Raw genomic sequence first — 12,369 nt, 5'->3', positions numbered from 1 at the left:
GTATATGCATAAACACTAAGTGCTATGTCAAACCCAGTGCTGCCTCAGAAGCTTGAGATGGGCCTAACAGGGTGACAATGATGATGACAGTGCATACAAAGGGTTGGTAGGATGGACATTACTCTGTGAGTGTTTATGGAACTTTTTTATAATCAGGAACTTTTTCCCCTTCCTTATCCAAACTTCAGCTCAGAAAATATTGCCCTGGCTCTTTCTATTTCAAAAATTTGATACTGCCTTTAGGGTGTGTATCTTTTCTGACAGATGGTCAGCAGCTAGTAGTAAAAGTGTGGAATGTAATAGGATTTCACTTATTTATGGGAAATGCTTTGCTGCCCCACCCTCTAACTAGTTGGAAAATGAAAGTCAAAAACTGGAAACTCTAGTTATAAATGGACAGTGCTGTGATCTCAGTGTCTGAAACTGTAGACTTCTGGAAAATATTTATAGCGTATTGGAAAATAGTCACTGATCAGAGTCTCATTTGTTCTGTTGTTTTTGTTTAAATAATCCAGAAAATGTGAATTTTGTTGTAAACTAAAATTTAACACTGGAATGTCACCAGAGATAATTATCTATAAACTATTTTCTATGTTTTTGGTAGAAGAGGGGAGAGAAGAGCAATGGACCCTTTTGCTGATAGAGACTTAAAAGTGAATAGAGATGCTTGTTAAAATAGACTGAAAAAAATCGTCAGGGACCAGATAGAAAACTCAGAGGTCAAGAGCACATGCTTTCCCTCTCCAGCCTTGCGTGCCCACCTTGGGCACCAGCAGTGGCCCTGGTGGCCCCTGCACCTCCGGGCCTGAGCATTAAACCATCCAACCCAGAGGCTGGGAGAGGCTCCTGGTCCTCCCTTTGCCAGCATTGCTTGGAATCCCCTTCCCACCCCAAGTATGAGTGAATGGAAACATAGAACACTTAAGGAGATACTGAGGCCTTTCTACCTTTTATTGAAGTGGCGACATGATGGTTAGAAGTGGGAGAATTGTGAGTCAATCTGCCTAAATTCCAAACTAAATTCTGTCCTCTGCTCAACTGTTTGATCTTGTAAGTCACCTAACTCCTCTGTTTCAAGTTTATATCTATGTTACGTCGTCATTGAGGATTAAATGATACAATACATATCAATCATTTAAAGTGATAGATGGAACATGCTGTATACATGCTGGTTATCTGCTCCAAATGTATATGACCCCCTAACTAACTCCACATTGGTAGTTGTGGACAGACACGATACGTGAGATTTCTGTCCTTTAGTGATCATTGTAAACAAAATGGTTTAGTTCTTTTTCTCATTTCTTGTCTACTTATTGCCATTCCACAAATTTATGAAGAGGCCAGTGGTAAACTTTGTCCAGTAAGAATTTTCAAACAGTTGCATAGGTGCCTGTCCAAAAGAAGCCAGATAGAGAGACCTACTCTGATCCCATCTCCAGAAGTCCACAAACATCTGCCATAATAATAACACTCATTACATGGGTTCTCTTAAAACCGGGGCAATTCACAAATGTGTATAGTTATTGAAAAATCATGTCCCATCATTATCATCATCAGTTATTATTAAAAGATTTTAATTTAACAAGTGGAATAAAGTCAAGTTATTGTTGCATATACGACTAAAATATAACATCTGCCTGAACTGAAAAATAAGGAAAATTTCTAGATAACAGATGGCAATATATATTTTTAATATGCAGTTCATGATGAATAGACTATGTGGCCTAGCTGTATTTGTCACTATAGTTTTCTAAAAAGAGACTTACATGGGAAAGACTGTCACAGCCTATGCTCAAAATTAAAGTTCTAGCTACATTTTGTAAGGAGAACTTTTGCCAGCAAGGTGCATGGATAGAAATGTTAATGTTCTATTTTAGCTTCATGTTAATCTTGTGCCTGTGCTTCAGGTTATGTCTTATACCTGTGGTTAAATATTTTTCCATCTTTGCAGAGTTCGGATCCATATTTTACAATAAAGTTCTTCTTTCTTATTTCAGCACTTATATGTCAGGCTTATTTTTGCACTATATTCCAAGGACTGTGTGCTTTGCATGTATTTCCTTACTTAGTTCTCGTAACAAGCCCATAAGTAATTTATTTGATCCACATTCTGCTAGTGAGAAAAATAAGGCTTAAGCAGATCGAGCCCCAAATTTGTGAGGTTGAGATGTAAATCCTAGAAGACTGTGTTCTGATTCTTCCCCGCCCCTCCACTCTTGTGCCCCCGCACCACCACCACCACTACTGGGAATTAAGCTCAGGACTTCACACTTACTCTGCTGCTGAACCACGAAGCCATCTTCTGGGATGCATATTGTGAGGGATCCCTAACTGCTTAGCCATCAAGATCGCTTTTGCACATGTGGTGGTTCTGGCATTTGATCTCAGAGCTTTGACTTGCCAGGCAAATGCCTTGAGCCTCTGAGCCCTCTTCCAGGCTCCTAAGGATTCATTCTCTCATTGTCTTTAAGAACCTTAAAGAGAGTACTGCATTGTCTATGAGAGGATGAGGCCTTCAGAATTGTCCAAAAAAAAAAATATCATAAACCATTGAAAAACACAAAATATTGATAGTTTGATTTCTAATGGGAATGAAACATTGAAAATGTGCAATATGCAAAAGAAATTATAGAAATAATATATCATGTGGGCTGGAGCGATAGTACAGTGGTAGGACGTTTGCCTTGCTCGCGGCCGACCGGGGTTCATTCCTCCACCCCTCTCGGAGAGCCCGGCAAGCTACCAAGAGTATCCCATCTGCAGAGCAGAGCCTGGCAAGCTACCTGTGGCGTATTCAATATGCCAAAAATAGTAGCAACAAGTCTCACAATGGAGATGTTGTTGCTGCCTGCTCGAGCAAATCGATGAGCAACGGGATGACAGTGACAGTGACAGTAACTATACTATGTACAACATTACCTATACATTCTTGTAGGTAAATATAGATGACAGGATCTCAAATACATTATACTATAACAGCAATCAATTTCATAACTATTTTATGAATTTTAGTGACACCACTATTTTGCAAGCTGTAATTATAATGTAGAATAGTTTCAAAAGTTGTTTTGAGGACACTGTTTCTCCAGCCCACTTTGATAAACACACTCTATTGTTCATTTTATTTTAATAATTTTAATTAATTTAAAAATAATTGTTATTTTTAATTAAAAAATAATTGTTTTATTTTGGCGGGGAGGAAAGGAGTAATATCTGCTGATGCCTAGGGCTTATTCCTGGCTCTGCAAGAAAACACTTCCTGGTGTGGCTCAAGGAAACCGTGTAAGATGCCAGAGATCTAACCTGGGTCTGCCTCATCTAACCTACCTAGGGTAGGCAAGCACCCTACCCACTGTACTATCTTTCTGGTCCTGAAATTGTATCATATACATTGAGTTTGTGTTCAAGGTATTCATCTCTATACAAAAGGACATTAAAGGAATTGGTGGTAAGAAGTTATCAATATCAAGAGATATTAACGCTCCTTAAAATGCTTTCCATGGATGAGGGATTTCCTTTCAAGGTGGAGCCATTGCCATTGTAAATGGGTTTATTACATCAGAGCTCTAAAATCTAACATGTGTGTTAAAGTTAGCTGCATTTTGTATGTGGGGCAGATTGTCAAAGTAGTTCTATCGGGATACTGTAAAAGTGCCAGTGTAATCGGAGGGAAATCCATTTTCAAAATCATGAAATTGGATTTCTATCTTATAGCATTTACAAAAAATTAATAAACTTGAAATGCATCATAGGACTAAATATCAGAGATAAAATTATAACAATTTTAGAAGAAAAGTTTGGGGGCAAATGTTTGTGACCTGGCCAGAAACTATTTTCTGCCAAGGGCGTTTAGATATTTATAACATCATTCACAGGCCATATAATATAGGCAGACTGGGTGCAGCAGCCGACGTGAAGTCTACATGTCTATCCCGTCATGGACCAGGGCCAGACCACATGATTACTCAGGACTTATACAACCCACAGCCTGGATTTCCCCCACTCCTGGTTTACACACTTGATTTTTTTAGTTAAGATACCAAAAGCAACCAAAGAAAAAATAGATAACTTGAATTACACAAATTAAACTTTTGTTCTATAAGTAGTTAAAGAAATCAAAATGACAACCAATAGAACTGGAGCATGAATCTTATAAGGGTCTTGTATCCAGAACATACAAAAATTTTTAGAATTTCTTCGTAAAAACAAATAATATAACCATGCCTCCGAACCCCACACCAGGATGTTTGACTTGGTGCCTGGGAGAGAGGCAGGTGAGACTCCTCCCTACCCCAAGGAACCCAGCCCTGGAAGCCAACAACCTCCAGAACACAGCCACTGCCCTGCTCACGGCCGCTCTCCATATACTCGGCCGAGCCTCATCGGGTCTTTGTGACTGAGAACTCTGGGTTCAATGGGATGAGGAACAGAGATCCTCTGCCCATATCCCCCTCTCTCCAGTAACTCAGCAGTCATGCCCATAAGCCACCTCTGGTTGGTGCCAGGTAAAATCGTCATCAGCCACCATCCAGATCGCAGTCCTCCCCCGGAAGGGAGCATAACATGACACTCGCCATAATCATGCCGCCAGATCCCGCACCAGGCTGCTTGACTTGGGGCACCCTGGAGGGGAACAGGTGAGACCACCCTCCCTTCCCCAAAGGACCCAGCCCTGGTGGTCAACAACCTCTAGAACCCACCCGCTGCCATGCTCACAGATGCTCTTCACACGCTTGGGCTAAACCTCACCCACTAATGAATATGGCCACATGATATTTCAAACCACACACCCTACCCATACTCCAAGATTACAGTACATTTGATAGGGTTTAAAGTAGGAGGAGACCAATATTAAAGGGAAAATACACATTTTTTAAACAGATACATGGACTAGAGCGATAGCACAGGGGTAGGGTGTTTGCCTTGCATGCAGCCAACCTGGGTTTGATTCCTCCGTCCCTCTCGGAGAGCCCGGCAAGCTACCAAGAGTATCCCACCCTCACAGCAGAGCCTGACAAGCTCCCCATGGCATATTTGATATTCCAAAAACAGTAACAATAAGTCTCACAATGGAAACATTACTGGTGCCCATTCGAGCAAATCGATGAACAATGGGATGACAGTCCTACAGTGCTACAGATACATATATAAAAGCACACGGGGCTCAACCTTTAACAAGTTAGTGATCTCTTATAGAAGGGCTTAAATGGTTCCCGGGTGAAATATAATAATCTTCACACGTTTTCCTCGAAGGATACATTTTTGTAGCATTTCCAGTGTTTTTCATGGTGAACAATACAAAATATATTATTTCAGTTCTGATTTGGAGCAGGGGTTGGGGTTCAGGATGGAAACATCCGAAATATGGTGGTGGGAAGGTGTAATGGTGGTGGGATTGGTGTTTGAATATTAAATGTAGTCAAATATTGTGAACTACTTTATAAAAAAGTAAGAACAAATAATTTGAGATTGAATGAACAATCTGATAAGATAGTCTTTAAAAAGTATATAAAAATTTGGGGGCTGGAGTGATAGAATAGCAGGTAGGACATTTGCCTTGCATGCAGCTGACCCGGGGTCGATTCCCAGCATCCCATATGGTCCCTCAAGCACTGCCAGGAGTAATTCCTGAGTGCATGAACTAGGAATAACCTCTGTGCACCGATGGGTATGACCCAAAAAGCAAAAAAAAAAATTGACTTTGGGGCTGGAATGATAGCACAGCAGGTAGGGTGTTTGCCTTGCCAGGAGTAACCCCTGAGCATCGCCGGTGTGACCCACAAAGCAAAAAATAAAAAAATAAAATTATATAAAAATAAATAAAATGTAGATGAAAGATTCTTAATATCAATTGGTCATTAGCAAAGTAAGATTAAAATCACAATACAATACTGCTTCATACTAACTAGAATGATTATAATAAAAAAGACATTTATAAGTGTTGATGAGAATGTGGAGAAGTTGAAATATTCATAGATTGCTCATGAAAGTATAAAATGGTAGAGTTATTTAAAAAACGTTTATTAGGTTCTGAAAAGTTTTAATATAGAATTACCATTATGTCCCAGGAATTCTCCTTCTGTGTATTTATTCAAAAGAAATTAAAATGCATATCCAAACAGAGCCTTACATGAATGTTTTTAACATTACTTATAGTATCAAAAAAAATTAAACAATTTAACTGTCTACCAGATGATGAAGTGTATAAAGAAAAAGTATTATATCCCATAAAAGAATACTATTTTGATATATATAAAAAATAAAACATTTGATACATGCTATAACCTGGATGAACTGGGAATTATTGTAGCACTGTAGCACTGTAGCACTGTCATCCCGTTGTTCATCGATACCAGTAATGTCTCCATTGTGAGACTTGTTGTTACTGTTTTTGGCATATCAAATGCGCCACGGGTAGCTTGCCAGGCTTTGCTGTGAGGGCAGGATACTCTCAGTAGCTTGCCTGGCTCTCCAAGAGGGACGGAGGAATCGAATCCGGGTCAGTCGTGTGCAAGGCAAACGCCCTACCCGCTGTGCTATGGTTCCAGTTCAGGAAATATTGTATGTGAATAAAATAGGTACTAAAAGGGACTGCAAGTGAAAATGTCATAAAAAGAGCTACTATGGCATGAGAGTATGATAGGATGAGGAACACAAGAAAATACAAGTTTGAAAGGGGTCATAAAAGAAGTTGATGAAGTCATAAAATTTGCATATAAGTGGATCAACATGGAAAGTATCATGTTAAGTGAAATGAGTCAGAAAGAGAGAGACAGACATAGAAAGATCGCACTCATCTGTGGAATCTAAAGTAACAGAGTGGGAGGCTAACACCCAAGAGCAGTAGAGATAAGGATCAGGAGATCTGCCCCACAGCTTGGAAACTGGCCTCATATGTTGGGGGAAAAGGCAGCTGAGATAGAGAAGGGAGCACCAAGTAGAGGATGTTGGGAGGACCCATTTGGGTTGAAAGGTGCATGCCGAAAGTAGACCATAGACCGAATATGAAGGCCACTCAATTCCTCTATTGCAAATTTCAACACCCAAAAGGAGAGAGAACAAAAGGGAATGCCCTGCTGCAGAGACAGGGTGGGGTAGTGGGGGATGGGGTGGGGGTGGTGAGAGGGATACTGGGAACATTGGTGGAGGAGAATGGGCACTGGTGGAGGGATGGTTAAATGATCACTGTATGGCTGAAATGCAAACATGAAAGTTTATAAGTTTGTAACTGTACCTCACGGTGATTCACTAATAAAATTTTTTTAATAAAAAAAAAGAAAAGAAGTTGAGAAACATTGGCTTGTGGTTACAATGATATGAAATGTCCAGAATGGATAAATGTACAGGAACAGATTATTGACTGCCTAGGGCCATGGTCAGGGGAGACAGAAAATGAGTATAGAACTACTATACGAGAGACCACAATATCCTAAAGTTTAGATAGGGTTGGTGTTTGTGAACTTTGAATACATTAAGAATGTTTAATTGTTCACCTTAAATGAGTCATGCTATAGTTAATAAATTATATTTGAATAAGGTTCATTTTCAAAAGGCATACATTAATTACTTAGATACTTTTCTTGATACTTTTTTGAATACTTTTGTGAGTCCTTCTGCTCAGGTTCAACCCCAAATCAAGACTATCATTCTCTTGCAGTGAACCCAAACATCCCCAATTTCAAAAATTTCCCCGGGTAGTTATATAGGGTAACCAATGTCGAGTTATGGCTCTAGTATCAGATCCAATCTAAATGTTTCTCATTTAGGAAAGTTCAGATCCTAAATGAAAGAGTTTAGGTCCTCCGTTAGAGGATTCCAGGAAACTTGAGTCTTGCCAAAATGTGGTTTTGAGGCTGGCATGTGGATCACCTGGGAACCTTCCTAAAGGCAGATCCTGGGCACCATCCAGCGTGAATAAATTAGTATCTACTTTAACGAGCTAGTTAATAAGAAAGTTGGGAAAGGGTCGCTCTGGAGCAGTGGTTGGCAATCTTGACTATTTCTTGAAATCTACTGAAAGTTAAAAAAAAAAATAACAAATCTCTGGCTTTTTGGGTCTACCCCATGATTCCAGGAGGCCTGAGATGCAGCTGGCTTATAAATGCTGCCAGGTCATTCTAATGCAAGACAATGTGAGAATAACTATTGTCAGCTGTTCAGAGACCCACACTTTGAACAGAGATTGTAAAAGAAATTGAATCTAGCAATTTTCTTCTTAATGTAAGGATAGAGGAACATGCATAAGAAAGCAGAGATTATTGATGATGAAAAATTCCAGAGGCATGGGGGAAGTGATGGGAATAACACAATAGTGAGGGGTTGGCCAATATGTCTGGGGAATTTAATAACTTTTTATGTTGTGAGAAACTTAGATTTATAGCTTTATATTCAGTTCCTTTAAATGTACATTTGGTTTTCTTGATTTATTTAACTTGGAGTTCCCAAGGGTGTTTGGTCATTGTATTGATCACTTTCACATATTATGCTTTTGAATCCTGTCTTTAACCTCCTACTGCCCAAAGGTACCAAATTCCTAGTACATTTTTTTTTAAATAGCATTACAACACTCAAGAGAACTAATTGAGTTTTGGATTTTCACTTTTTCTCTGCATCATGATGATTCTACCAATAAAGGGTTTTTTTTACAATAAATAGTTCATCATTGAGGTTGCTCACCATTTCCATATTTTGAAATATCTGACTCATCTAAACTTTATCAAGGAAAAATGAATATGAAGGAAACTGAAAGTTATTTAAATTATCATTTGTTAATTTGCTGATAAGTTTGTAATATTTTGGTAAAATCTAACTTTTAAAGTGAGTAGTTATGTCTTAATATTTTCACCCAAAAATTCTTGGTGCTCCACATTTATTCTTATCTTTTAACGTAAATGTGTTTTATTCATATTTGAGAAAAATTTCTTTGTTTTTAGTTGCCTTAAATTTTAATGTGCACATTCATATCTTATGGCATTATCAGTAACCTGCAACCTCATCTTAGATTATTAAGAAGTCCTTAGTATTCTCTCAACAATCAAAATTATGGCTAACATCTTCCATAAGACTAGGTAGGTCTGTACTAGCTGAGTGACCTGGTGCTTCATGCACATCCTACATGCTCTTGGTAGTGTTTATGTTCCCAAGTTTTTGAGAATGCAATTTTGAGAATCATACAGCCAATAATTGGCCAATAACTTACTGTGCATCTTCCTTATTTATAACATGAGGAGTTTGGATCAAGTGATCTCCATATTTCTTTTCAACATTAGTGTTGGTTTATTTTCATGTGTACCATTAGAAAAATCTTAAATGTGTAATTATTTCACTTATATTTATGTTAACATGTTCTGTGTTGCAAACATATGTGTAAGAAGACATTAAGTTTTCTGATGTGGGCTAATATTTAAAGGGTATGTTGCATCTGTAATATCAAAGCTGCCACCTTGATAGATGCTCTTTATTTCTCTGGAAATGGTTTGTAATGAAATCTATTTAGAATGACTTCTCAATTTTCTGCTATAAAGAATGGGTTTCTAGAAATCTAGTCATGTTATTTATTACAAAGAAGCACATAATTTCTTCTTTTTTTCCCAAATGATCACATTCCTGACACTGAAAATAAATGTTCAGTGACTGTTACAATGTAGACAAATAAATGATGACTACTTGAAAGATGACCAGCCACAGACTTTGGAGACTTCTGGATTTGCAACCATGTTATTAGGTGACAGGTTTGCTATTTTCTAGAAGTATGAGGAAGGGGACTATTAAAATCACCCATGCTTGTTTGAGCATTGTATAACAGAGACTTTAACTTGAATGCTTTGTAACTTTCCACATGGTGAATTAAGAATTAAAAAAATAAAATAAAATAAAATAAAATAAAATAAAATCACCCATGCTTGCTTGGGAGAGAACATTGACATTTTCTAAACAATTTCTTTCTAGTGAAGGAAGCCCATCCCCCAGAGTGGAGCTGCTGCATAACATTGACCCAGGCTTTGTAGACACTTCGCCATGTGAGTACCTCAATCATCGCTAACTCAACTTCAGTTTATGAAAAGAATTTTATTACCAGTGTGTCTCTCGTCTACCTTCCTCCCTGTCTCTTGACTTTGCTGTAAAAGGAAACGGTTCTTCATGGCACCTGTTGCATTCAGATCGCTTGGTTTGGTGCCACGGATTGTACATTCTATTCTTGACTCTGCCACTTGCCAAAGATATGACCTTTAAGGGTGTGTATTCTCCAAACTGCAGTATTTCTGTCTATAAGAAAAACAACTCCTGGTGTCTCAAAAACTACTCTACCCTGTAGATTTGATGTTGTTATTGTTCTGTTCTTATCTGAGAGCTCCAGAGCTGCTTTCTAGAAAATTCAAGGTCAAATGAGCCTCCCTATCAGCTAGTGGGACAGGCCAGAATGCTGCCAACACCAGCTGGGTCTCGAGGATTTTCTTATAGATACCTTCATTTCCCACTGGATTGAAATAGCTCCTGGAAGTCACGGTCTGTGTCTTATTTTTCTCTTTATTCTCTTGGATGGGTACTCACTAATGATTACCTGATGGTTGCAGGGACGATTGAAAGAGAATTGGGATGGCATGGAGACCAAAGTGAAGACATTAAATACAGAAGAGAAGGGGCCCTAGGATCAGTAGGAAGGGCTACTATGTGGATAAATTTCTATTGTATTAAATTTACATTAATGAAAGAGGCAAAAAAGTAAAAATGTTCATTATGGTGGCCACTGGCCATATGTGTCTTGTTCCTCACTTGAAATGTGATCAACAAGTCCCATTGTGTTTTGAGAGTAGATGCAAACTACAAAACAGACTTTGAATACTTAGTATGAAAAGTAGAAAATTTATCAGTATTATATTTGATTTAATGAATTGACAATACTTTGGACATATTGACTTAGATATATTAATACTCATGTATTTACTTTAATAATGTGGCTAATAGAAAACCTTTCATTTCTTATGTAATTTACATTATTTTTCTATTTATCTAGAACTATACGGACCAGTCCCAGTATGCAGGTGTAGAAAGCTTGAAAACCACTGTTTTTCAAGTAGGGCTGAGAGACAGTACAGTGGGTAGGAGACTTGCCTTGCATGTGGTTAACCTAGGTCCAATCTCTAGCATTAGCTACAATCCCCAGAGACCAGTCAGGAGTGATCCCTGAGCACAGAGTCAAGAGTAATCCCTGACATTGCTGCGTTAGTCCCAAGTCAAAACATACCAAAAAAACCCTATTTGATTTACTACCTTGGTTATAACTTTCAGTCTGTGGGCTGGTACATAGGACAGGTGCTGGTTCACAGGTGTAGAAAGACGGAAAAATGCTGGTCTAGAGAGGTTGCTCTAGAAGGTTCTCCAAGCTGGATTGGTTAACTGTGTAGGAGAATTAGAGGCTGGGATTAATTCTTGCAAGACTACTCCATGAGTGGTTGCTAAACTTGTCTCAATCTTAGCACACCAAAGGGATGCCAGGCTGTCAGTAACCCCTTGGGTCCCAGGAGTTAATCATAACAGACTCTCGCTGGGTCCTAGTGGGAATAAAGGGTAGGTAGGAATGGTTTTAAAGGTATTTTTTTAATTATCTACTTTAGAGGGGCCCTCAAGAAATTCTCAAGAGGCACAGGGGACACTTGCAGTGGTCCTCAATCAACCAAGTCAGTCAGTCCTATGCTCCATCCAGAAGACTCAGGGGTCTTCAGGGCTACACCCCAAGGTGTTCTGAATCCATGTGGATCTGGGGATTTAAGTCCTTGACTATATCTCTGCCTCCTTATTTTTAAATGAGGGTACATTCTAGAAGTGGATATGTTAGGATTGTTCATTTTCTATTAATTTCTGATATAATTCTATACCATACTGTGTGTTTTCATAGTGAATAAATTATTTTTTTAATTCCATCATCTTAACATTTTTTTACTTAGGTAATGTTAGTTTATAAAACAACTTATGTTTGAGGGGTATAATTCCTCTGTATTAATATGTGGCTCATAACCACCCCAAAGTCCCAACATCCTTCCATCACAGTCCACTGGACCATCTCCACCTTCCTTTTCTTTCCTCCACATCGTCCTGGTATTCACAGTTCTGAAGTCTGCATCCACAGATTTGTTTCCATTTAATTTTGTCTGTTCCCTCACTTGACTTTTCTATATCCCACACCTAAGTGAGGTCATCTGACAGCATCTTTCTCCTTATGACTTCTCACACTTAGCATGACCTTCTCCAGTTTCATCCATATCATTGCAAAAGGTGACATTATTTTTCACAACCTCTCAGTACACCATCATGTATATACTTCATGTTGTATTGTCTCCAGATTTTGGCTGTAGTAAATAGTGCTCCAGC

General features: G+C 38.6%; 1 protein-coding gene across 2 annotated transcripts in view; it reads left to right on the top strand.

The window, feature by feature from the left end:
* ARSB (arylsulfatase B) overlaps positions 1 to 12,369 on the top strand; it is a 203,098-nt gene that overhangs the window by 113,371 nt on the left and 77,358 nt on the right. For both annotated transcript variants that reach the window (XM_055118452.1, XM_004613146.2), the window contains exon 6: positions 9,949 to 10,019. In XM_055118452.1, the coding sequence (XP_054974427.1) occupies positions 9,949 to 10,019 (71 nt within the window). The remainder of the gene's footprint in view (positions 1 to 9,948; positions 10,020 to 12,369) is intronic.

Source organism: Sorex araneus, chromosome 1, assembly GCF_027595985.1.
Source record: "Sorex araneus isolate mSorAra2 chromosome 1, mSorAra2.pri, whole genome shotgun sequence".
Lineage (NCBI taxonomy): Eukaryota > Metazoa > Chordata > Mammalia > Eulipotyphla > Soricidae > Sorex > Sorex araneus.
The sequence above is the reverse complement of the archived record's forward strand: the minus strand, read 5'-3'. Positions and strand labels throughout refer to the sequence as shown.